This window comes from Neovison vison, chromosome 4, assembly GCF_020171115.1.
Source record: "Neovison vison isolate M4711 chromosome 4, ASM_NN_V1, whole genome shotgun sequence".
Taxonomy (NCBI): Eukaryota; Metazoa; Chordata; class Mammalia; order Carnivora; family Mustelidae; genus Neogale; species Neogale vison.
Genome location: NC_058094.1, coordinates 180912383 through 180940120, shown reverse-complemented (window position 1 = coordinate 180940120; position 27738 = coordinate 180912383). Strand labels below are relative to the sequence as shown.

At 40.2% G+C, this 27738-nt stretch overlaps 1 protein-coding gene and 1 long non-coding RNA gene across 3 annotated transcripts in view; one reads left to right on the top strand and one right to left on the bottom strand.

The window, feature by feature from the left end:
* Window positions 1-882: 882 nt before the first annotated feature.
* The window catches only part of LOC122904918, a 55370-nt gene continuing 28514 nt past the window's right edge, over window positions 883-27738 (bottom strand). Inside the window, exons 2-4 of one of the 2 annotated variants that reach the window (XR_006384282.1) lie at window positions 25103-25254; window positions 2319-2754; window positions 883-1037 (exon numbers count right to left, since the gene is read on the bottom strand). This is a non-coding gene — a long non-coding RNA (uncharacterized LOC122904918). The remainder of the gene's footprint in view (window positions 1038-2318; window positions 2755-25102; window positions 25255-27738) is intronic. The other variant, XR_006384281.1, reaches the window with a different exon arrangement.
* C4H7orf31 (chromosome 4 C7orf31 homolog) overlaps window positions 7630-27738 on the top strand; it is a 39785-nt gene continuing 19676 nt past the window's right edge. The window contains exons 1-2 of the mRNA XM_044246247.1: window positions 7630-7763; window positions 19809-19985. Of these exons, the coding sequence (XP_044102182.1) occupies window positions 7630-7763; window positions 19809-19985 (311 nt within the window). The remainder of the gene's footprint in view (window positions 7764-19808; window positions 19986-27738) is intronic.

Here is a 27738-nt window from a genome sequence, read left to right as displayed (position 1 = left end):
ATATCAAAGAGTTTTTTTTAAGATTTTATTTTTATTTATTTATTTGACACAGAGAGAGAGAGAACACAAGCAGGGAGAATGGGAGAGGGAGAAGCAGGCTTCCTGTTGAGCAGAGAACCCAATGCAGAGCTCGATCCCAGGACCCATGGATCATGACCTGAGCTGAGGGCAGACACTTAATGACTAAGCCACTCAGGTGCCCCTCAAAGAGATTATAAATAGTTCCCCACTACAGTGTAGTATTAATAAATAAACCAAGCTATAAAATATAATAATAAAAAAGGCTTTCCCTATTTTCAAGACTCAACAAGACATAACTGGCTTAATCCAAAGGAAAATATTCAACCCAATTCAAAAGATTTACTCAGCACCTACCTAGGTGTTTCCAGAATTATTCAGTCCACTGGCATTGGTTCCAAGGAGGGAATACCCAAACAATTATTCTTTTCATGAGCATTTAAGTGCCTATTAGGTACTAAGTACTAAAGGTATGCGCTGAGAACCAAAATGAATCAAAAAACACTATTCCTGCTTTTTAGGAACTCCTATATTATGGAGAGAGGCAGACATATAAACCAACAGGTACTGCAATATAAGTGTTGTAATACAAGAGGCAAGCACTAAAGGGGAAGACATGAGGGTGCACTTAATTTTCCAAAGAGAAGAAAGGAATATCAGGATAGCAGAGAAGAACATAGCTTTGATGTCCAAACAAACATGGATCATTTTTTGTATATGTCAAATGAGAATAGTTTCTACTTCAGAGGGCTGCTGTGGGATTTAAAATTATATACAGCTACACACACACACACACACACACATACACACACAATTCTATCATAGCACCTGGCACATAGTATGTGTTAAATAAATTATCATTGCTAAGGTGTGCAAATTATCAATTTATTGGTTCTCCATTCTAAATTCACTCTTCTTTTCCCTGCATTTTGTGGTAATGGACTTGGATCCTGCAAAAGCTTCTCCTTTGGTAGGTGGCAGAATTTTAAGCTTCATCAGTAGATGGCACTGGAATGACTCTGCAAGGCAAAGATAACAGTATAAGACACTTCTGTTTCAGGTAATGATCCCCTATTATTATTATTCATCACCAGAGCCTGTAAGCCACATAGAAGAGTCCCAGCTGTGCCATTAGACCACTCCCTCTCTACCAGCAGCTGTAACCAGCCCATACCCTCCAGGCCACCTCTAAAGGCCAGTTCAGGCCAATTCACATCCTCCAACAAGACCAGACCTCTTCTAGAGAAGAGTGCCAATCTATACCTCTAGCAAGTTTTTTCTCCATCTGAAGGCTGTGTATAGCTATGACATGCATACTGTCTTCCAAGAAGTTTAAATCTCCCCTTTCAATAGTGACCCAGCTTCTACTAGTTAATAATCCTTTATATTAAATTTGTCCTGCTCAAATAATGGGTATGGCTTCTGTCCCTCACTGAACCCTGACTCACAGATATGGTTTACCAAAAACAATGAAGCTTGGTATGAGGAAATGGCAGGAGGAAAGGTATGAAGACCAGAAAAAGGCTAAGTCAAGAAACTGCAAAAAGCTCAAAATAATCAAAGGGTAGGCTGCCTGTGGTTAAGAGTTGAAAATGAAAATATTATGAAAAAATTTCTCAGTTAGCCTTCATTCTGTGAGTAACAGGGACGTGTCATAGATTTCAAGCAAGAAACATGTCAGATTTGCATTTTACAAAAATCTCCCAGGTGGTAGTGTAGAGAATGATAGGATGAAGCTAAAACTTGGAGGGAGACAAAGTACAGAACACTGTGACTGATGTCTCCAGAACTCACTAACATTTCCAGTTCCCTCTTTGTCTAGGTACATGGGAACAGGACATATCTCAGGCCACACCATGTAATTTCCTGAGGCCACTGAAATGTTTAGAAACTGATGCAAATCATTTATGAGTTAGAAACAGTTAAGAGATGGTGCTTAATTATCTACACTCCCTTCTTTTTTTTAAGAATTTATTTATTTGACAGACAGAGATCAAAATTAGGCAGAGAGGCAGGCAGAGGGGGGCAGGGGAAGCAGGCTCAGTCACCTGTCTACTTCCGAATAATGTTCATTTCTTCTCCTAGTTTAGTTACAATGCCATCAAAATATTCTGCATCTTAAATAACTACATTGTAAAGTGTACCACTAACAAACATCCGAATTAACATTAAAATATTAAAACAGTCTAATATTTTAAAAGATAAGAAAGAAAAAAATCATGTAATATATATAAACATTACGTAACAAGTGCTTGGTTATCACTGGACTTGGTGGTTTTAAAGAGCAACTGTTTTATTACCTTGTGCTTCTGTTGGTTGACTGAGATCATATGGGCAGTTCTTCTGCTGCTCTCACCTAGGGCCTCTCATGTGGTTGCAGTCAGATGACAGGTGGGATTGGAGTCATCTCTTCAGATAACAGGGACATCGTAACAACAGGGTCTCTCTCCCTCTTCATGCAATCTTTCCACAGCATCTCTCTAGTCAGGTAGTCAGACTTATTTCATGGTCATTCAGAGCTCCCAAAAGCAAATGTTTCAAGAAGGAGAAAATAGAAGTGGCCAGTCCTCCTAAAGACCAGGTCTAGAATTGGTACAGCATCACTTCTGGTGCATTTGAGCGGTTAACACAAGTCACAGGCCAGCCCATACAAAAGAAGGTGGGAAGAACACATGAGCATTAATAGTAGGAGCTGTGGTTCACTGGGAGCCATCTTTGGAGCCTAGCCCACCTAGACTAGGAAGAAAATAAATAGAATGACTACAGTCCTCATTTCCATAATTCTTGAGGCTAGAAGTGCAAGAGTGTTTGCCTCTCAATGCTGCACCTACACATTGGATTATAACTGGTCCCTGGCTCCGTATCCCCAGAGACTGCAGGCACTGGGACAATCGCTGACACAGTCTAGGCAATTAGGGATTATTTACTAAATAAGGATATTTTATAAATATTTGCATCTAAGTCGTTTCAATGACTATGTAGTTCCTTAGCTACTCAAGGCAAAAAACTCAATTTACTATTAATTAAAGTATCATTAAACTCATTTGTAATCAGTTTAATTTTAAAGCCAGCAGAATATGTACTTTTAAATTGTCATCCTAGTAAAAAGGATATATTCATTGGAATCAATGAGATTTTAAGTTTTGCAATTTTTTAAAATGTATATTTTAAAGTCTCTGAAAGAGACTTCCCAACCCATCTTCTAGGCAAGTAATAAGGCTCAAACTTTTTCCATTTAAAAAAATACTCATGAGGGTGCCTGGGTGGCTCAGCCACTTTAGCATCTGCCTTCAGCTCAGGTCAAGATCCCAGGGTTCTAGGATTGAGCCCACTTCAGGATCCCAGGGAGCCTGCTTCTCCCGCTCCCTCTGCCACTCCCCTTGCTTGTGCTCTCTCCCTCTCCCTGTCTTAAACAAGCAAACAAATAAACAAATAAATAAATCTTTATAAAATACTAATGAAATCACGATATCAAAAAGATAACTGGGCGTGCCTGGGTGGCTCAGTGGGTTGAGCCATGATCTCAGGTCATGATCTCAGGGTTCTGGGATCGAGTCCCGCATTGGGCTCTCTGCTCAGCAGAGGGCCTGCTTCCCTTCCTCTCTCTCTGCCTGCCTCTCTGCCTACTTGTGATCTCTCTCTGTCAAATAAGAAAAAAAAAATCTTAAAAAAATAAAAAATAAAGATAACTGTATACCCCTTGTCAGCTACAGCATTATTTATAATAGCCAAGACATGGAAACAACCTAAGCATCCATCAACAGATGAATGGATAAAGAAAATGTGGCACATACACACACACACACACACACACACACACAAGCTATTCAGCCATTAAAAGAAAAAAATCCTGCATTCACAAGGAGGCATATGGATCTTGAGGGCATTATGCTAAGTAAAATAAGACAGAGAAAGATAAATACTATATGTTCTCACTTATATGTGGAATCAAAACAAACAAACAAACAAACTCGTAGAAAAGGAGACCAGATTTGTAGTTGCCAGAGGCAGGGGCTGAGAGGAGAGGGAATCAAGGGAAGGTGGAATCAAGGGAAGCTATGAGATAGATAAGTACTGGGATGTAATGCATAACAGATGACTAGAGTTAATGCTATATGGTATATTTGAAGTTGCTAAGAGAACAAATCCTAAAAGATTTCATCACAAGGAAAAAAAGTCCTTTTTATAACTAAACATGGTGATAGATGCTAACAACTAAAATTATTGTGATAATTATTTCATAATATACACGTGTAGAAGTCATTATGCTGTACACCTTAAATTTATACAACGTTATATGTCAGTTATATCAAAACTGGGGGGTGGCGGGCGCCTGAGTGGCTCAATTGGTTAAGTGTCTGCCTTTGGCTCATGTCATGATCCCAGCGTCCTGGGATGGAGTCCCATATCAGGCTCCCTACTCAGCAGGAAGCCTGCTTCTCCCTCTCCAGCTCCCTTGTGCTTATGTTCCTTCTCTCTCTCTCTCTCTCTCATAAATAAACTCCATTGGGGGAAAAAAAAATGAGGGATGGGAATTTTTTTAAATACCCCTGTCAAGAAGTACCAGATATCTCAAAACCTTATTTGGTTCATTATCAAATGCCACTTATTTAAAAGTCTCTATAACAGATTTAAAATAAAGGTTATAGAGTATACTAATAATTTACTTTATTTATACTTCCTATATATTATTTCCTTGAAGTTTAAAGGTCTAACTTTAGTGCTTTGGAATTTTTGTCAACCCAGCCACAGTATTCTATGCATATATTTTTTTCAATACCAAATTTTATTTTCCCACTGGAAGGATTACTGGTGACTCAAAGAATATATTAAGGTAAATGAGGTGACAAAGGAGATCAACCTGTCAGGAGAAGCAGAAAAGTGATCTGAAGCTACTGACTCCACTGGTGGTGGTGATGCAGCTAAGAAGCCAGTTATTTTGAGCACCCCTCTGTTAAGTGGCTACTTTGTATTGTTGGGGTCACACATACAACACCTTATGGCTGAAGCTGTAAGAGTGCAGTCAAAAAAAGCCTAGAACAAGGAGCATGGTCAAGTAGACCCAGTCTTAAAATCTTCAAGAACCTTTCAGATAGGGAAGGATTTTCAAAGAGAATAGTTGTTTTACAAAGATCTGACATTGAATTTTTTTCTTGCCCATAAATTTTATTTGGATATAGCAAAGTTAAAAATAAGTAAATATATTTTCCTACCCTTTACTCCCATTTGACAGAAAATAAAATTACAAACTCAGTAGAACCTATAGACTATCACCACATATCCTGGTCAATCAACCCACTGTTGCCCTAACTTCCCTGGTATCACAACCATTCACATACACACAAACATGTGGCTAGTGATGCAGCTTCAGGAATATGCCTGATTAAATCTATTATGCTCAATTATTACCTCCCAGGAAGAATCAAGTCATAAGGAAACAGGACAAAGGTCAAGCACAACAGAAAGGTGGGATACGGAAATTACTGGAAGGCTGGGCACAGAAAAGAAGCTGAGCTGACAGGGAATTTAATGGGAAGGAATTTAAAGAGAACCCCTGAAAACCCCAGAGCAGCAAAAAATATAAAATTTTTAAAAAGGCTAAGATGAACTTCCACAAGAAGGTTTTTTTTCAGGGACGGGTGTATAAAGGGGGTAAAGACATAAACAAACCACCTAATTCACAACTCTATCTCCAGCAGTACTTACTCTTGGCAAGCTTAGTGGAGTTGTGGGAGAGGTGTGGGAACTAAGAAGTTGACCAAGAATACAGAATAACTACTTTGCCTATTCCAATGCACCTTTCTTTCCCTCACATCAGCTAACGTTCACCTAGAAGGCACAGCATAATGAATACCACTGGTCAGCTGATCTGATCAAAACATTTAAAAAGGGGGGGGCGCAACAAGGACACTGTCACACCTCCCTTCTCAGAGGTGGTGATCACTCTTAGCCCCCACATCCTTCTGTGTTCCTGCAGGCTCGGTTCTAGCCTCTCCCAAAACCTAAGCTTTCCACACCCCCATCCTTCTGGGGATCCCAGTTATCAGTCATCAGAGAAACTTGTGCCTCTTTAAGTACAGAAACGTGGTTCACATTTGTTGGGGGATGGGGACTGCCAAGGGCAGGGTCGCTGTTGACTGAGGTCATCGAGGTGGGGCGATCCTTAGGAACTGCATTGGGCATGCATGCCGGTTCACCACGTCCGCACCCACCCAGGGGAGGAAGAGCTGAGGTTCTCACAGAGCGCAATCCCGCGAGCAGTGTGCGCAATCCTGCGAAGCCGCCTTGGATGTGGTGGCGTCACTCTTCCCCCATTCCAGCAAGGGGAGGTGGAAGGGGAACTTGGGTTAGACGCTCTCGCCTCATCAGGGTGTCCTCTGGCCTGCTCTCCTGGCCCTGTGCTCGTCTCTGCCCGGTCCACACACGCGAACGCCTCGGCTAGGGGAAAAGCCTAGAACACGTAGCCCACGAAGCAGAACATGAAGCCGCCACCCAAGGACGCCTGGGGACAGAGCCGGGCGAGGCGTTGGCGCGGAGGCGGAGAGGGGTGCTGGGGCTCCGGAAGAGTTCCTTTCACCTCTACCCTGAGCCTCTAGCCCTTCCTCCACGCTTCCAGTCCCGCTTCCGATTCCTACAAGTCGAAAGTCGCGGAGCTCCTGGGCTCGCTTCCCGCGAAACCTCTAAGAGCCGCCCCCTGCCCCGCAAGAATGCATTACCTACTGCCACGGTCACGGCTGCCGTCACAGGCACCCTCAACCCCACCCCTGGCCTGTCCGCGGTCCCTCTCTCTCTCTCTCCCACCCGCACCTGCCCCCAGCCTGCAAGCTCCCCGGGCCCGCAGGTGCGGACAACAGCGGGATTCCACGCCCCGCAGAGGCCCACCAGCTTTGGGGAGGAGAAGGGGAGACACAGCCCAGGGCCGCTCCCAGGCCGATGTCCCAGGTGCGTCCGAACCCTCGAGTCACACTGCTTGGCGGGACGCTGATGGCCCGGGGGAGACAAGTGGCCCCAGCCAGGGTGCCTCCTTGGCTCCCCTATTTGAGGGAGAGGGTGGGATTCTAAACCCTTTGGGATTCTGCCTGCGCTGCGTGCCTGCCTCTCCACCTCTCTGCAAAGGGCTTCTCTCATTCCGGATCCCTGAAACCTTTGGAAACACACTGCTTAATCTGTTGGATGATTCTGCCTGCTTTTTGGAAATATTATACGGTGGGGAGGAAGTGGGGGGGTCAACTGAGCTTTCTTGAATAGTTATGGTAAATTTTGAGGCAAAAAAGATAATTTCAGTCGATGTCCCTACAGTAGTGGCCTTTTATGGATATGAACCTACATGTCATCCACAAAGTGTTTAGACTGTACTTAAGAACATCTTCCACTTGTGGATTTGTTTCCACTGAAATTCAATTCCATAGAATTTAAGCTGCTATTAATTACTGATATGACAATTTGAGGGTCCACAGACAGCCTCTAAGTGAAGAAGGAAGTTGAACACCAGCAGTATAAATTGTTCCCTGCCTTACCTGAGGGAGTCTTTGTGATAGTGACCAAGTCAAGCTAACTGCCGAAGTGTGCCCTCCTTTTCTCTTCCAGTCTGTGCCATCTTAATCAAGAAACATGGAGGTAATTCACGGCAGGCCCTATTGTTGCAGAGAGCTTGAAGGAGCTGACATACTGTCCAATACTTTCTACTCTAATGAATTGCACACCCCGCTACAAACAACTGTTCGTCCAACTGCCTCAGAGGACAGGTAAAACAAAAACTAGAGAACATAAATAAGTAAAAAGGGCTTTAATACATTAGTTTATTTTTGTATGTGATATATGTGAGAAAAAAACATTCAGTTAGGGGGCTTTCTGTTTTCACATCATAGGGATAGCATAACAGGACAATTAACTATGAGGTATCCATACCTGTTAGGCAATTGATCAAAAGTAAGTTGGTATATTTTTGCAAGACAGACATCAATTTTATCCACTACATTCTAGAACTCCAGAATGATCAGATCCAGAATGATCCTTCATTTGAAAATTAATCTGTTTTTTTTAAAGATTTTATTTATTTGACAGACAGAGATCACAAGTAGGCAGAGCGGCAGGCAGAGAGAGAGGGGAAGCAGGCTCCCTGCTGAGCAGAGAGCCCAATGTGGGGCTCCATCCCAGGACCCTGAGATCATGATCTGAGCTGAAGGCAGAGGCTTAACCCACTGAGCCACCCAAGCACCCCCAAAACTGATGTTTTAATCAAACTTTTCATTTTAAAAGGAGTAGGGTAGTGGTTCCCTAACATCCCATAACACCATCTGTTCAAAAACAGTCCCAGAATCTGTTATTCACAGTTGCTACCCAAATATTTGCTTTATTGAATTTCCTGTAACATATTAACTACAAATTATTATTAAAATTGCCCCTAATGTATATTGAGTAATTACTGAGTGGGCACTGAACCAAATGCTTTGAATGTAGCAGTCCTTTTAATCCTCACAGCAACCCTGTAAATACTGTCCATTATCCTCATTTTACATAAGAAGTAACAGGTACAAACAAGTAATTTTCCAAGATCTTAGGGCCAGCTTTCTATACTTATTTGAATCATTTTTAGGCTCCCCCCCCCAAAAAAAATCTCAAAACACTTGGACAGTGAAAAAATAGCCTGTGTGGTTGTTTTATTTTGTTTATAATTTCAGTTGGTCAAATCTCTAATTTAAGAATTCCTTCTTTAAGAAATCACACAGAAAGCCACCCAGCCTCAGTTTACACTTGCAACACGGAATGTCACTACCACACAGGCAATCCATCCCAATTCTGAATGCTACTGATTATTAGGTAATTTTCTTTCTACTGAGAACATTTTCTCCTCCCCCTGATTTCAATCCGCTGATCCTAGTTCTTCTTTCCAAAGGCACGCAAAGTAAGAATAATCTATCATCTCCATGACAGCAGCCCTTCAAGAGTTCGAAGATCCTTTGGTGCTGTTAAGAATTCTCTGCCAGGGCGCCTGGGTGGCTCAGTGGCTTAAGCCGCTGCCTTCAGCTTGGGTCATGATCTCAGGGTCCTGGGATCGAGTCCCGCATCGGGCTCTCTGCTCGGCGGGGAGCCTGCTTCCTCCTCTCTCTCTCTCCGCCTGCCTCTCTGCCTACTTGTGATCTCTCTCTGTCAAATAAATAAATAAAATCTTTAAAAAAAAAAAAAAAAAGAATTCTCTGCCAGACTTAACACTGGTTCTCTATAGACTTTACTCTTTCTTCCATTGAGGCTTTTACTATCTTGATCAGATTTCCATGGATCTAGTCCAGTTTGTAAATATGTTCTCTATATGAAAAAAGAAGAAAGCTTTTCTTTTCTAGTGATAAAACTAACACATGTTCCTTATAAATAATTAGAAATCATGTATATCCATAAAGAAAATGAACTTCCCATTTTCTAACAGAAGGAAAAGCTATGAATTTAAAGCACAAGAGAGAAAATCTCCATACTTCCTTTATCCAGAATAACCACCATTAACATCTCAGTATGTGTCTTCTCCATTTTTTAAATTCAAAGATCGTATTTAACATATTTTTTGTAAACTGAATTTTTCACTTAATGAAAAGGAATGTTTTCATATTTGTGAGAAAGAGGGCCCAGCTCACGTACACTGAGTCAGTCCTTGCTGCACGTGCTCTTCTGTTACCTGATTCCTGAAAGTGGCTGTCAGTTTGGATCAGATTAGGCAAGGTTTCCCTGGAGTCAAAGGGAACTCTTAGCAGTTTGTGCATGATCTGGGAACAGGCAACTGTCCCTGGCTCCAAAGTAATGTAAAACTTTATATTTAGCCAAAAGTCAGAGCAGGAATTTAAGGCTATCTATCTGAATGAACTCATTATCCCCTCAAAAGCACTTATGTAAGGCTTTTCACTGAAATGTTTGTCTCTTCTACCTACCAACCTGTGGTTGGTTAGTAATTGGTTCCAAACCTTTTAGCTGGCATGAAATTTAAGAGAAGCATCTTTGAGAAAATGCTGCTTTTTGTTAACTGATTATATAATTAAATACAACATATGTTCAGTTACCTATAAACTGCAATAAGGTACTACTTGAAGCAAAAGGTAGGTACAAATCCATGTTCCTGATTCCTAATAACTTCCTTTCCCTTTAATCCATGTGAACTTTTTCCTATCATAGTCCCCAAATGGGAAAGCCAGGATGATCATGCATTCTCACAAACCCTCCTATTAACTCCCTCTTAAAAAGCAGCTGGGCAGCTTACAGAAACAGAAGTTCTCTTTTTCTTCTGAACTGCTCTGAAAAGTGGTCATCAGGGTAACACTGGTACCTCTACTCTCAATGCTGAGGCTTACTTCTTCAGAGCACAGTCAGGGTCTGTGGCTCCCAACTCAAGCCTCAAGGGATCTCAAGAGAAAAGCAAGACAAGAAGCTCCTAGTCTTCAGGGATTACCCTTCATAATGGTAAGGGTGAACAGGAATGCCTACAGATGTTAGCTCTCAACAGTTCACCCTTCCGAACTTGGATATGCTTAAGGCGATACTTTTCTTAAAATACCAGGTGTTCTGAACTCAGCCGTTTTAACAACAATGCAGAATGACTCCTCACATCAGCATACTTTTTTCTTTTCTGAATAGGCAGTCTAGCACCAGTGTGCGGATACATCAGAACCACGTGAACAGCTTTCTAAAATAGAGATTCCCAGGCTCGGTCTGGAGATATTCTGGCTCACAAGGTCTGTGGTGGGTCGAAGAAATCTTCATTTTTAGAAGTTTCTCAGCTTACTTTGAGAACCAGTGGGCTAGCAGAAAGCACTGAAAATATTTTCTTACGCACAAAGCGCTGAAAATGCTTTCTTACGCACAAAGCGTAAGAAAACCAGGACTACGGTTCTGGCTTACCCTCTGGCTAAAGGGGTAAAGGTGATCAACCTGGCTTCCCCATTTGGGGACTATGATAGGAAAAAGTTCTCTTTATCCTTCAGTTACTTTCTTCACTGATGTATTTTAGAGCAATTATAGTAGTCACTATTATATATACTCTGACTTGATCTCCTTTAAAGATATCAATAAGCAAGTGGTATTCTTTTATATTCCTTCCAGTGAAAATTAAACAATGGCTGGTATAGCTATTCAAAATCATGACAGATGTCTGTTTTCCACTCAGTTGACATCTCCTTACCTCTAGCAAGTTCTCTAGTTCATTAAGCAAACAAATACCAATTAAGGAAGCACCTTGAGAATCATTTAAGATTTCATCAAACATTCCCATTTGGTTTCTGGATTCATTCCATTGCTTTAGGATTCCTGAATTTTTATTTATTTATTTATTTATTTTACCACAAGTCTTCTGCCAACTAAAAATGAGAATATGTTTGTTCTGAGCTTTCCTTTAATCATTCCTTCCAATAATTACTGGCTAGATTCAGCCCCCATGTAGAATGTAATGCTCTAAACTCCCTAGTGACTCCAAAGCAAGATGCTGATTTATCCATAGGAAACCTATCTATCTCAAAAGCAAATAAACCATTTTATGTGGCCACAAATTGCAATGCTAACAATTTACTGTTATTTTCTTTGCTGTGGAGACATGTATTATTTAAGCTTTCAAATTATTTAATCCTAAAATTTCAATATTGTAATTAGTTCCTTCTTTAAGATGCTGTTAGTATTCAAGCTAAGGGTGGGGGGGATATGTGAGACACTAAAATAAAGGAGAACTAGGACTTATTTTTGCTTTTGCCTTTTATTTTATTTTAATTTTTTTAGATTTTATTTATTTATTTGACAGACAGAGATCACAAGTAGGTAGAGAGGCAGGCAGAGAGAGATGGTGGAGGGGGGAGCAGACTCCCTGCCGAGCAGAGACCCCAATGTGGGGCTCGATCCCAGGACCCTGAGATCATGACCTGAGACGAAGGCAGAGGCTTTAACCCACTGAGCCACCCAGGCGCCCCTTGCCTTTTACTTTAAATGGCTTCCTGCAACTTACTGTCTTTAGATGGATGCCCACCCAAATGATGAACATTTCCTCCTGGCTTGTCTTCCTAGGACAAGACAATATATGGAGGTCAGATGTTGGGAAATTGATTCATCTAATTTAAATATAACTTTTTAGTACAAATGTAGTAATCTGAAGGGTCACGTGCACCTGAATGTTTATAGCAGCAATGTCCACAATAGCCAAACAATGAAAAGAACCTAGATGTCCAACAACAGATGAATGGATAAAGAAGATGTAATACGCGCGCACGCACACACACACACACACACACACACACACAGGAATACTGTACAGCCATCAAAAAACCAAAATCTTGGCATTTGCAATGACATGGATGGAGAAGAGGGTATTATGCAAAGCAAAATAAGTCAGTCAGAGAAAGTCAATTATATATGATCTCTCTGATATGAGGAATTGAGAGGCAGGGCAGGGGGGTCATGGGGGGTAGGGAGGGAAAAAGTGAAACAAGATGGGACCAGGGAGGGAGAAAAACTATAAGAGACTCTTAATCTCAGGAAACAAACTAAGGGTTGCTGTGGGGTTAGGTAGGGATAGGGTATCTGGGTTATGGACACTGGGGAGGGCATGTGCTATGGTGAGTGCTGTGAATTGTGTAAGACTGATGATTCACAGACCTGTACCCCTGAAGCAAATAATACATTATATGATAATAAAAATAAATAAAATAAAATAAAAAATATAACTTTTAAAAAAACTTAGATATTAAAGCTTTGGGTGCCATTAATCAAATGTGTTTAAATATTTTTCACTTGTCAAGCCCTTCATACCATGTCTATTTATCACAGCCATAGAGCTGGTGAAGGCCTGAGAGGTCTGTGAGCTGAATACCGCCATGTCTTCTACAGCACCCTAAGTCAGTGGCCATCCAGGTTCTCCTTGACAAGCAAGTACAGAGGCTGGCAAATTTCTGTAAAGGGTCAGATAGTAAATGCAACTGACCACTGAACAACATAGGTTTGAACTGCATGGGTTCGTGTATATGCACATTTTTTCCATAAATACAATATAGTGATATAAATGTATTTTCTTTTCCTTATGATTTTCTTAACATTTTCTTTTCTCTAGCTCACTTTATTGTAAGAATATAGTATGTAAGACATATACAAAATATGTGTGCTCACATGTGTGTATAATATTACAAAATAGTGTAATCAACTATTTATGTTATCTGTAAGTCTTCTGGTCAACAGTAGGCTATTAGTAGTGAAGTTCTTGGGGAGTCAAAAGTTACATGCCAATTTTCAACGGTGTAAGGGGTCGGTACCCTTAACTCCCATATCGCTCAAGGGTCAACTGTATTTTAGGCTTTATGTATGGTGTCTGTCAAACTACTCAACTCTGCTATTGCAGGGCAAAAAGCAGCCACAGATAATAGACAATACATAATGAATGGTTGTGGCTGCATTCCAATACAATTTTACTAACAAAAACAGGCAGCAGGTTGGAGTTGGCCTGTAAGCCATAATTTGCCAACCCCTATCTAGTAACTTCACAAGATAAAGTATTCCATTTATAAGACAGTGCTAATTCTTCATTCCATTCAGCAGCTATTTACAGAGGGCTTACATTAAGCCGAGTGCTATACTGGTACAGAGAAGTTCCACATAGCCCTCTCTGGACTCCTCTCCTGTGTTTCTGATTGTCTCCCCACTACACAGTTACAGTCCAAAGGGCTTATAAGGCCCACAGGCTATTGTTCTTGTTGTCCTCTCTTGCTTCACCTCTTACCATACCTCTTCTCCAATGTGCTCTAAATACCTGAATTCTATATCATCTCTACTGATTTGGCCCAAAATTCAACTCCACTTCTCAGCCCTTAAAATCAAGATAAATTCCACTCAAATCTTTATTCTATACGTTCTGGAAGTCCAAAGCCTTTCTCAAAATATTCCACATTCTCAGGACAGGGGTGGGAGTGGTCACCAATGGACTTTCTGACTTTGTTTTCCTTTTGTTCTACTTCTGCTGCTTTTGTTCAGTAACACTTTGACCCAGATGTGAAACACAGTCATCTCCAGTTTCCTCCAAAGACCTCATCCACACAGAGCATTTGTGAGCCTGGTAAACTTCCCTGATCAGTTAGGGATCAAAAGGAAGAATCACATCTGATTCCTATGAAAAGTAACTTGTTGAATGGGGCAACGCTTTTAAAACTTTTGCATGTATAACAATCATCGACAGGGCTTTATTAAAATAGATTATGCCCCCCGCCAAGAAATTCTGATTCCTAGCCCTGAGGGAAAGCCTGAGAATTTATATTTCTAGTAAGCTTTTAAGAGATGCTGATGTTGGGTCTGGGTAGCTCAGTCAGTTAAGCAGCCAATTCTTGGTTTTGGATCAGGTCCTGATCTCAGGGTTTTAGGATCAAGCCACGTGTCAGGCTCCGTGCTCAGCACGGAGTCTGCTTGAGGATTCTCTCTCTCTCTCCCCCTCCACCTCTGCCCCTCACTCCACCTGTGAGCTCAAATTCTCTCAAATAAATAAATAAATAAATCTTTTTTAAAAAGAGAAATGCTGCTGCTACTGTTAGTCCACGGTCCACACTTTGAGAACCACTATTAAAGGAGCTCTAGATAAAGATTAGGAGCAAGGGCTTCTGCTCCTTACATGACTTTCCATTTTTTAAAAAATATTGTATTTATTTGACAGACAGAGATCACAAGTAGGCAGAGAAGCAGGCAGAGAGAGAGATGGGGGGAAGCAGGCTCCCTGTTGAGCAGAGAGCCCAATGCGGGGTTTGATCCCAGGACCCTGAGATCATGACCTGAGCTGAAGGCAGAGGCTTTAACCCACTGAGCCACCCATGCACCCCATGACTTTCCATTTTTAAAAATTAAAAGACAATCTGCATGTCCATTGATAGATAAATGTGTAAAGAAGATGGGTGTGTGTGTGTGTGTGTGTGTGTGTGTGTAATGGAATATTACTCAGCCATCAAAAAGAATGAAATCTTGCCATTTGCAACAATGTGGGTGGAACTAGAGAGTATTATGCCAAGCAAAATAAGTCAGTCAGAGAAAGACAAATATTATATAATTTCACTTAAATGTGGAATTAAGGAAACAAAACAGAGAGTATATGGGTGGCTCAGTTGGTTAAGTGACTGCCTTCAGCTCAAGTCATGATCCTGGAGTACCGGGCTCCCTGCTCAGCAGGGAATCTCCTTCTCCCTCTGACCCTACCCCCCTCATGCTCTCTCTCAAAAAAATAAATAAAACCTTAAAAAAAGAACGAAACAAAACAAATGAACATAGCGGAAGGGAAGGAAAAATAAGATGAAAGCAGAGAGGGAGACAAATTATACTTAACTATAGGAAAGAAACACTATAGAAAAGAAACTGAGGGTTGCTGGAGGGGAGGACGATGGAGGGATGGGGTAACTGGGTGATGGGCATTAAGGAGGGCACTTGGCAGAAGGAGCACTGGTTACATGCAACTGATGTTGCATGCAACTGATGAATCACTAAATTCTACCTCTGAAACTAATAATATGCTCAAATGTTAATTAAACTGAATTTAAATTAAAAAAAAAATCTCTAGCCAAGACCATTCAATGGTGAAAGACTATTCTTTTCAACAAAAGGTGCTGGGACAACTGGATATCCACATGCACAAGAATGAAGCTGTATCCTTATCTCACACCATGAATAGAAATTAACAACATATCAACATGGATCAAAGACCTAAATGTGTAACAGCTAAAACTATAAAAACTATTAAAAAAAAAAACATATGGGTAGATCTTCATGATCTTGGATTCAGTGCTATATTCTTGACACTAAAAGCACAAGAAACAAGAGAAAACAGATAAACTGGACTTCATCAAAATTAAAATAAAAAACTTTATGCTTCAAAGGATACTACCAGAAAATGAAAAGACAATATAGAGACAAAGTAAGAGAAAATATTTGCAAATCATGTATCTGAGAAGGGACTCCTCCTATCTAGTGATTTTACACCTCAGTAATAAAAAGAGAGCCCAATTTAAAAATGACAAAGGAGGGACACCTGGGTGGCTCAGTTGGTTAAGCAGCTGCCTTCAGCTCAGGTCATGATCCCAGCGTCCTGGGATCGAGTCCCACATCGGGCTCCTTGCTCGGCAGGGAGCCTGCTTCTTCCTCTGCCTCTGCCTGCCTCTCTGCCTGTGCTCGCTCTCTCTCCCTCTCTCTCTGACAAATAAATAAATAAAATCTTAAAAAAAAAAAATGACAAAGGATCTGAGTAACAAACATTTCTCCAAAGAACATATACAAATGGCCAATAAGCATGTGAAAAGATGCTCAACATCATTAGTCATTAGGAAAATGCAAATCAGAACCACAAAGAGCTACTATTTCAAGGCACTAGGAAGGCTATATAAAAAAAGAGAGAAAGGAGATTAGTGGTTGCTTTGGCCTGGGTGGGGAAGGCCAAGTGGGGAAATGATGGCTAAAGGGTACAAGGTTTCTTTTTGAGGTGATAAAATGTTCTAAAATTATTGTGATGGTTATACATATTTGTGAATATACTAAAAACCATTTAATTGTACACTTTAAATGGATGACTTATATGGAATGTAAACTGTATCTCAATAAAGATGTTTAAAAGAAATTAGCACATGAATAACAGTAAAAAAATAATAATAGTAATCATCTGTAGGCCCTCAAGAATTTAACCTTGTTCCTTCAGCAATCTGATGATGTCCTTCATAGCTGTGTATTGACTTCCTTGTCTAGTTTTAAATACTTTGATGGCAAAAATTAGGCTTTTGGCATAAGGATACCACTCTAATACTCTTCAGCATTGTCCCAAAGGTACTGACTCTGCTGAGGATTCAGTGCAGTTACAATGCGACAGTGCAGTGATTCTCAGTATTTTTCGAAGACGAGGATCTCTTTGTTTTTCTGTTCATTGTCAATAGTTTTTATCTCCCACACACGTGTCATGATTCATTGTCTGACACTGGGAAAAAAACATAATGACCAGAAGCTTTTATGTATTTGACAATGCTTTACAATGAAGTTTCATTTAAGTATGCAATGCCCACATGTATTTGAAAATTGGTAGTGTGGTATTCGTAAGATGTTTGTTTGTTTGTTCTACAGATCATTCTTAGTGAGCTTGTGATTTTGCTGACCCCTGAAATAATGCTGACTCCCCCTGTTTCCTACTGCCCCATTATTTAGGCATATCATTATTACTTTCATATCATAGAGCTCTCGTGAGCGAAATACCATATATTAGGTACATGATACAGTGCTTGGCATTTAAGTGATCTCCATCTTGCTTTCCCTTTCCTGTGTTACCATCAGCCAGTTTTGAACAAAGGGACATTCTGGGGTCTTCTGGGTAGTTTGATTCCAATGGGACAGAGTTTCAGGCAGTGAATGGGGGGTGGGGGCAGGCCACGTCTCTGAGAGGGTGGGTGAGAAGGCATGGAAGATCTCCTACAGCAACGGTGTATCTCATAATTTACCCAGCACAGAGAAGTCCGTGTTTTAAAAATGCAATCCAAAAGTAATTTTGAGGGGTCCCTGGGTGGCTCAGTGGGTTAAAGCCTCTGCCTTCGGCTCAGGTCATGATCCCGGGGTCCTGGGATAGAGCCCCGCATCAGGCTCTCTGCTCAGCAGGGAGCCTATTTACCCACCCCACTGCCTGCCTCTCTGTACTTGTGATCTCTGTCAAATAAATAAAATCTTTAAAAAAAAAAAAGTAATTTGGAGCTATAGGAACTTTGTCTTAGTCTGTTCAGGCTGCTGTAACAAAATAGCATAGACTGGGTTGCTTCTTACAAACAGCATTTCCTTCTCACAGTTCTGGAGGCTTCAAGTCCAGGATCATAATGCCAGCATGGTCACATTCTGGTGAAAGCCTTCCTCCTGGTTGAGACCTGCCACCTTCTTTTTTTCTTTTTTTTTTTAATTTTTGATTTTTTATCAACATATAATGTATTATTAGCCCCAGGGGTACAGGTCTGTGAATCATCAGGCTTACACAATTCATAGCACTCACCATAGCACACACCCTCCCCAATGTCCATAACCCAACCATCATCTCCCTACACCCCTCCCCCAGCAACCCTGTTTGTTTTTGTGAGATTAAGAGTTTCTTATGGTTTGTTTGCTTCCCGATCCTATCTTGTTTCATTTTTTCCTTCGCTACCCCCCAAACTCTCCACGTTGCCCCCCACATTCTTCATATCAGGGAGATGGTATGATAATTACCTTTCTCTGACTGACTTATTTCACTCAGCATAATACCCTCTAGTTCCATCCACGTCATCGCAAATGGCAAGATTTCATTTCTTTTGATGGCTGCATAGTATTCCATTGTGTATATATACCACATCTTCTTTATCCATTCATCTGTTGATGGACATCTAGGTTCTTTCCATAGTTTGGCTATTGTGGACATTGCTGCTATAAACATTCAGGTGCACGTGCCCCTTCCAATCACTACATTTGTATCTTTAGGGTAAATACCCAGTAGTGCGATTGCTGGGTCATAAAGTAGCTCTATTCTCAACTTTTTGAGGAACCTACTTTCTATTTTCCAGAGTGGTTGCACCAGCTTGCATTCCCACCAACAGTATAGGAGGGTTCCCCTTTCTCCACATCCTCGCCAGCATTTGTCATTTCCTGACTTGTTAATTTTAGCCATTCTGACTGGTGTGAGGTGGTATCTCATTGTGGTTTTGATTTGTATTTCCCTGATGCTGAGTGATGTGGAGCACTTCTTCATGTGTCTGTTGGCCATCTGGATGTCTTCTTTGCAGAAATGTCTGTTCATGTCCTCTGCCCATTTCTTGATTGGATTATTTGTTCCTGGGTGTTGAGTTTGATAAGTTCTTTATAGATTTTGGATACTAGCCCTTTATCTGATATGCCATTTGCAAATATCTTCTCCCATTGTCTTTTGGTTTTGTTGACTGACTCCTTTGCTGTGCAAAAGTTTTTGATCTTGATGATGTTCCAAAAGTTCATTTTAGCCCTTGTTTCCCTTGCCATTAGTGATGTTTCCAGGAAGAAGTTGCTGCAGCTGAGGTTGAATAGGTTGCTGCCTGTATTCTCCTCAAGGATTTTGATGGATTCCTTTCTCCCACTGAGGTCCTTCATCCATTTGGAGTTTATTCTTGTGTGTGGTGTAAGGAAATGGTCCAAGTTGCGTTTTTCTGCATGTGGCTGTTCAATTTTCCTAACACCATTTGCTGAAGATACTGTCTTTTTTCCATTGGGCATTCTTTCCTGCTTTGTCAAAGATTAGTTGACCATAGAGTTGAGAGTCTATTTCTGGGCTCTCTATTCTGTTCCATTGATCTACGTGTCTGTTTTTGGAGACCTGGCACCTTCTCGCTGTGTCCTCACATGGTGGAGAGGGCTAGTAAGTTCTCAGGGGTCTCTCTCTCTCTTTTTTTTTTTTTTTTTAGGATTTTATTTATTTATTTGGCAGACAGAGATCACAAGTAGGCAGAGAGGCAGGCAGAGAGAGAGAGGAGGAAGCAGGCTCCCTGCTGAGCAGAGAGCCTGATGTGGGGCTTGATCCCAGGACCCTGGGATCATGACCTGAGCCGAAGGCAGAGGCTTTAACCCACTGAGTCACCCACGTGCCCCATCAGGGGTCTCTTTCATAAGAGCTTTAGTCCCACTCATGACGACTCTCTTCCGACCTAGTCACTGAATAAAGGCCCCACTTTCTTCTACCATCACATCGGGCATTAGGATTTCAACCTATGGACTTTGGGGACAAAAACATTCTGACCACTGCATTCCATGTTGAAATTATTTCAGAAGTCTCTCTTTTCTCATAGGTATCAGGAATTAAGGGAGTCACTCCAACAATGTAGACATCGATGGGGTGCTGATAGGGAATATGGTGGGATAATGCCCATTTCACTCCCTGAGGAACACAGGCGAAAATGTGGATCTCCTCGTGTCATGGGCAAAGGACATCAGCATTATGGATTTGGTGGAGAAACCTGGCCTAGGTAAGTAAACTTCCTACCCTTCACACAGAGGTCTTTATTTTTCATTTTTCTTTATTTCTACTATGAGTTAAATCTACCTCCAAACTTACTTTTTTTACTGTTTATGAAAAGACACAAATGGAAAAACTAATTATATAATTTCTAATTCTGAAATCAGTAAAAAAAAAAAATCTGTGTTTATGGATATTTCTTCAATCCTTAAAGATGTTTGAGTATTGTGGTCAGAAATTTTGATTAATTCCCTTGCTAATCACATTTTATCTAAAACTAGATGAGAATATTCCTGAGAGACATTAAATTAAAAATGTTTTTACTTGAGTAAATAGCTGACCTAATTTGTACAGATGTTGTTGATTTGGGGAACTTTTGATTTCTAATTTGTTCATCAATCTGTACTCATCAGAATCTACTGGGCACCATTTTCAAGTATTAAAATATTGCAATAATCATAACTTTTACAGTCACTTTCTTTTCTTTTTTTTTTTAAACATTTTATTTATTTATTTGACAGAACAGAGATCACAAGTAGGCAGAGAGGCAGGCAGAGAGAGAGGAGGAAGCAGGCTCTCCACGGAGCAGAGAGCCCGATGTGGGGCTCGATCCCAGGACCCTGGGATCATGACCTGAGCCGAAGGCAGAGGCTTTAACCCACTGAGCCACCAGGCGCCCCTACAGTCACTTGCAACAATTTTATTCAAAACACATTAAAACTGAAGAGAAAGCAAAAAAATCTGAGCAAATTAAATGTCACATTAACTATTTACGGAAAATATGAAACTTCAAAAAAAAAAAACTATGAATTTACTCAAAGCACAATCAAACTTTAACACGGTACCTACCTACTTGTTTTTATCTAACAAACCTGCTTACCTAGTTTACAACAATCTAGCCAAAGCCATTAAAAAAAATAAAGGAAGACAGGCTGCAAGTAGAGAAAGAGCCACATTAATGACATGTGGCAGCCAACAACTTTAATGAAGCCTCAGTCAAGCAATAAAAAGCAGGCAAATGAAAAGGCCTGTCAGTCCTATTAGATGCAAATATTGACACATTATTAGATAGCAAGGACCTCAAAATCATTCATTCATCCAACACTTTTTTTTAAGTTCCCACTCTCATGGAACTTACTTTATAATATAATACAGATCTATAATAACTTTCCAAGGAAACTATTGTTCTCCTGGTTTTACAATACACAGCAGGAACTTTCCCTGGATCAGACAACTATGAAGTTGTGGAAAGGGACTGGAGTCCATGTTTCTTTGAGTCCAAAGCCCAAGCAAATTCTTTCATCCGTTCATTTCATTCATGATTTACTCTAGCTATTCATTTATGCAGCAATTTGAGTATAGTAAGTATTGTGCTAGATACTAGAGGTACAGCTCCTTACGGAATTTATGTGGGTTACCCTCAAAATTTATGTATTAAAAAAATGCACAACCTTCTAAAAGGATCAGAATTGTACTCACAGAATCCTAGAGCAAAGAGAGACCCAAAGAGGAGTGTCTTAAGGGAAATCAGTTTGAAATGAGAGGTTTGTGTTTGCTGCCTCACTGAAGGCAGCCTTGGGTAGGCCACTGGGAGATGAAGTACTTGTTCCAATCAGAACACCCACCATCCCCGACTCAGAAATGCAGGTTCCTGTGTTCTGTTCTCTTCACATCCTTTTAGGTCAAATGTAACCACTTTGGCATATTTATCTCTTAAAAATATATTTAGGACACAGTCCTGTTTTCAGATATAACGCACATCCCTTGACAAACCACTACAACATAGATTTTACTTGTTTCTTATTGGGAATAACTTGTGTCACAGTGTTTTTTTCTCCCAAAAAAAGGGCCTTTTATACAAAATAATAAGAGTATTCTCTAGCTCTCTGAGGTGTGAAGCCTCACGTGGTCCTCGTAAGAGCCTGTGCTACCAATCATACTCTACCACCTTCCCTGCAGGGGATTTGCAGGGGGTGCTGTGGTGACACACAGGCGTCACTTATCAGGAACAGGATCACTCCTTTGCCTCACCAGCCCTCCTGTCATCTGACTTGGTAAACTGAAAGTACCTACTGCTTAGAAAAGTATCTAATGAAATGTCCTACGGTATGTCATCTGAGGTTAAGAAAGTAAAAGAACATGGCTTACTAATGGAATTATGATCACATGCATTTATATATGCATTTTCCAGTGCAACGTCCCCCTTCCCAATGTCACTCTTCCTCCCAGCGCTTCATGACATAACTATATATCTAAGTAAAACTCCTGTAAAGGAACTTTAACAGTATCTACTTAACCAGAGGGGCAAGTTTCAGAAATTCCAAGCAAAGCTGTCATCACCTAATTTGGCACACATTCTTTTTTTTTTTTTTTTAAAGATTTTATTTATTTATTTGACAGAGAGAAATCACAAGTAGATGGAGAGGCAGGCAGAGAGAGAGAGAGGGAAGCAGGCTCCCCGCTGAGCAGAGAGCCCGATGCGGGACTCGATCCCAGGACCCCGAGATCATGACCCGAGCCGAAGGCAGCGGCTTAACCCACTGAGCCACCCAGGCGCCCCGGCACACATTCATTAAGAAGAATGATGTTACAAAGTAATAAAAATTTGTAACTTCATTTTCACTTCCATAAACACTTCTCTTTTTTTTAAGATTTTATGTATTTATTGAGAAAGTGCATGTGTGTGTGAAAGCAGAGACAGGGCAGAAGGGGAGAGAGAGAGAATCTCAGGCCAACTCTACACTGAGCGTGAAGCCCATGTGATCGCACCCCCCTGAGATCATGATCTGAGCTGAAACCAAGAGTCAGACGCTTAACCAACTGGCCACCTAGGCGCCCCTATAAGCACTTCTTTTTATAAGTTAGTAAAGTAGCAACATTTTTACTTTATTTCAGAAAAAGGAAATGGATCTTCCTCTAAGGTACTGGCAAATGTTAAGAAGCTGTTAAATAGATATCCAGAGCTCTGTGAACTAAAGACTACTCTGAAATTCCTGCTAACTATAACTAGAACTCTATAATAATGATAAGTAGTAAGGGCAGTGGCAGTGGTGGTCATGGTAGTGATGCTTGAAGGTTAATGTTTATGAAGCAAAATCATAGAATATCCCTCTCCTGTTACCTAAATAAGTGAAATAAATGGAAAATTTACCAGCAGGCCCCGAAACAATACAAAAAGAACACCTTATGCCATTAATTTGAATGTGCTAAGGAAAGAAAATTCTATGTAGTTTATTGCAGTTCTAACTAAATTTTTCTCAAGAGGGCATTTGGAGCAGGACAATTCTTTGGCCCATACACTGTTAGATATTTAACATCTCTGGCCCTTAACCTAATACCAGTCTCATTCATTGTGACAACCAAAATAATACCAGCAGCATGTATTTCCAGACTCTCCCTGGAAGTGCTGGATGCACAGTGGAAAGCCACATTATTGGTTGAGAGGCATTATACCCAATCCCATCCCTTCATTCCAAATGCACATGGAGACTAGGTGAGTCAACAAAATCCTGATTTTGTTGTTCAGTGTTTGTTCAGTGTTGTTGATGTTTGTTCAAATCCTCCAATTTGAAGAGAAGATTGAAAGACTGAGTAGGTAATCCTGTTAGAGTAGAAAGAATGCCTCAAGAATAGAAGCCTCTATCTTAAAACAGCAAGATCTCAAGAGAGATGAAGTTGTGCAGAATGTGTACTCTTCCAGAATACTGTGATGACTGGAGGGAAGGTATGGCTACTTCCCTAACTGAAAGGAATGAGCCTTATAGAGGACATTTAACAGGATCTTAGACTGTCGTACCCCAGATGCTTGTATTCTATCTGACACAACCTCAGCACTTACTCTCTGACACCTCCATCCCCTGAGGCTAAAGAAATACAGAGACAATAATATTCCGTCGTCAAGCCTGTAGCACAGACAGAAAGGCAAACTGATTTCAGATGACAGAATCAAGAATTTACTCACACTGTATCACAACAAATAGCTGGGTTTAGGCAGAGCTGTTGAATTAAATACATGCAACATGAGAACATATGGTAAGGCAATTTTGTAAAACAGGAAAAGAAAAGATATGATATATATGTATAATACATATATTACATATTTTTTTAGTATATAAAACACATGAAGAAACTAGTCTGAGAAAAAACAGCCCAGGAAACAAAAGTAGATTCTCTAAAGGACAAAATAAGTATGTGAATCTAATAAAAAAAAAAAGATGATTAAACAATAGAACATTATAAAAGGGGAGATCACAGGGCTAAGGGAAAAATGAGAAAAACAACTACACAAAAGCACGCACAAATCTAGTACAAAAAGCAGCAGCAAGAAACCAGATAGATGTGACTGCAAATCGGTAAGGCAGAGGGGAAAGATAAGGATATTAAAGCAATAAAAATGAAGATATGCTAAATTAAAAAGATAAGAATAATTACTTATCATAAGGAAAACTAAAGTCCCAAATGTAGATCATCTAACAAGTAAAACAACAAATAATAAGTAAATCTAACAGAAATAAGTACTCAGAGATACACAAGAAAGTTCCCTTGAAATTAAGAACTGAATCTGAAAATCAAAAAGACTTACCTAATACAATGGAAAAAAACTGAAGTGGAACTACTGACACTGAGATACAACCTGGTTATATTATTTTATTCACAAAGAAGCCTGTGTTCTCAGGCCACTCACATTCAAATCAAAGTCCAGGGCAGATATGGATGACTGGCAGAACGGAGGGTACACATTTGCACCCTGGTTGCTCAAGAGGCTGGAAGTAGATTTTCTGGATTCTTCCTGGGCAAATGGGATATTCAAAATGTGGAAAACTAACAAAATGTAGAGAGGGTGTTATAAAGATGCAAGCCATCTGTGCCAGCCAGCCAACTGCCATGCTAAATAATTGCAGCAACGACAATAATATACTTTTCTATTCAACGTGGGGTCCAGGGACCGGCAGCATCAAGGAAACGGTGAATGCAAAATCTTGGACCGCCCCCCACCCCAGGTTGACCGAGACAGAATCCCCATTTTAAGAAAATCCCTCAGGTAATTCTAACATGTAACAAAGTTGGAGAACTGCTGCCAGAGTAAGAAAATGCAAGACTTTTTCATACAAATGAAAATGCACTCACCTCCTCAAAAGGGGAAATTCAGAGTCTTATCAGTTCCTGCATCCAGCTCCAAGTCCAAGAGCTCTGGGTGATGTTCTCCTCTCTAGTTCAGTCATAACCTTGTCCTGATATCCACAGCTATGCACTTAATGAAGTAAATCATCGTTAACACCCTATAAAGAGTAATAAAGAAACAAGGGGAAAAGGTGAATGCAAAAAATAAAACTAGTTAATACTTAGAAATATAATAAATACGTTATAATATTTCCATGTTATATATTACTGTCTATAAAAACATACTTGTATAATATCATTATCTATATATTAATATAATTACATACCTACATCCAAGTTCCCTTTCCCTCAGCCAGTACCTGAGCTGGTAGGAGTTCATTACCTGGTGCAGGGCCTGCAGTTTTCTTCCTGAGAGATCTAGCAATTAGTGGTTCTGCCTGTGTGAAGCTACTCCAGTATTCCATTAACTTTATGCCACTAGAAACAATACCAGGAGGTGCCCAAAATATTCTTTAGATTCTAGAGACACTCCTTTTCCCCATCATGACATAACAGCAGTCCTCTTACTCTTGACATTCAGGATCAATCATCCCAATGTATTTGGTATAATCCCTTCTTGCCTGTTTTCCCCAATCATAAGGAACCCCAATTACCACATCATCAGTTCAACTTTCAATTCAATGGGGCCACTGTGTTTCCTGATGAAGCATTTCTCCCTTGACCTCAAAACCAGCAAAACTCAATGTAGCTGGGAAGGAAGTAAAATTTTTCTCAAGTGTAATAATAAGTGTAACAGTGAGAGGTACCACTCCCACTTCCACCCTTCATTTTTTTTACACCATCCATTCTGGCTAGAGAAACCATTTATTGGTCACTCATTCAGAGCATGTGCCACACTCTTAAGGACAAGCTTCAACCAGAAATGAATCTTCATTAGGCTCATCTACGTTCTGTAAATATGGTAAGTGTGTGTGTTCTCTATATTCAATGAGTGCTTTATTTCTTTGGTGGTAAATTGAGTTCCTTAGTCAAAAGTAGTATTCTGTAAGATGGCATGCAGCGAAGAAGGTATTCAGTAAGTCCACTGGTGATGTAACTGGCAGAAGTTTAGTGAGAAGGAAAGGCAAGTCCATCTTTGTAAGTATATACTCATGCCGGGATAAATCACCTCTTTCCTGATGGAAGGGGTCCAGTGTAATCAACCTGCCCCCAGAGGGCTGACTAGCACACCTAAGGAGATTTTTCTCTATGAGATACTCAGGGTTAGTGACTTCTGCTGGCAAACTCAGATGTGGCCAGGTGAGTTTGAAGAGAAGTTCATGTTGCTGAATCTATCCATGACTTCTGTCCTGCCTCCATGTGTATGAAGCCACGGAGCAAGCCCTGGGGTGACTGGAGAGGGCCTGACTGATACAGAGTTGGTCACTTTATCTACCTAATGATGAAGTACCCTTCAAGCATTCTTGTGTGGTAAAAATAACCCTCACACTCTAGGACCATTCTCAGAGGCTGAAAAGCAAGTTTTTTAGAACCTATCTTGGGTAGGTGAGATAAAAGATGAGTATTTAAAAGATACTGGGAGCCACAAGTGACAGTTGAGCACCACCATACATCCTAAAATATTACAGGCACCAAGAGTGAAGGCTAATGTAAGCTATGAACTTTAGGTGGTAACGATGTAGGTTCATCAGCTGTAACAAATGTACCACTCCGGTGGGACGTGTTAATCGTGAGGGAGGCTTAGTATGTGTGAGGACGAAGGGTGTATAGGAAATTTATCTTCTCTCAACTTTGCTGTGAACCTAAAACTGCTCTAAAAAAATAAGTCTTTCTAAAAAAAATCAAACACAAGGTCCAGTTTCCTCTGACCACTACCCCACTAAACCCAGTTTCCTTCCTAGAGAGAACCACTGTTACCACTTTGGTATGTCTCCTTCACACTTTTTGTTCACTATTATATAATCGTACATGTACCCATTGAAAATACATGCAGTATATTGTTTATGTGTGGAATCACTGCATATATAGTAGTAGGCAACTTGGTTCTTTTTTTCTCTTTACAATCTAGAGACTGTAAACACCGATCTATTAAATTATTTTTAATTTCTCTTTGTGTTCCACAATATAGATGCATCATGGACTATTTAGACATCTTCATATTGTTTCCTCTTTTTTTTTGGCATTAACTATATATAATGAATATTCTTCTTGTACAGGCTTCCTTGAGCTCAGGCACAAATATTCCTCTAGGGAAAATCCTTAGTGAAAGTTATGGGTCACAATATATGAATATTTTCAATTTCAGTAATATAGCCCTATATTCTCATGGTATTATATAATAATATCTATGTCCCCATACTCTTGGACAACTGTGTTATATTATCAAACTATAATTTTTGCCCATCTAATAAGTATAAAGGTTATCTTGGTTATCAGAGTACATTTCTCTGTTTGAGTACTTATGTTTATATTTTCTTATGTATGGTCATTTACATTCCCTTTTCAGATCTTATTCTTTGCCCATTTTTATTGTCTTTTAGTTACAGATTCTTATGTTCTACATATTCCTTTATATATCTATTTGCAAAAATTTCTTCCAAACTTTTAGCTTTTTTATTCCATCCTGTCTTCCAAAGTTTTTC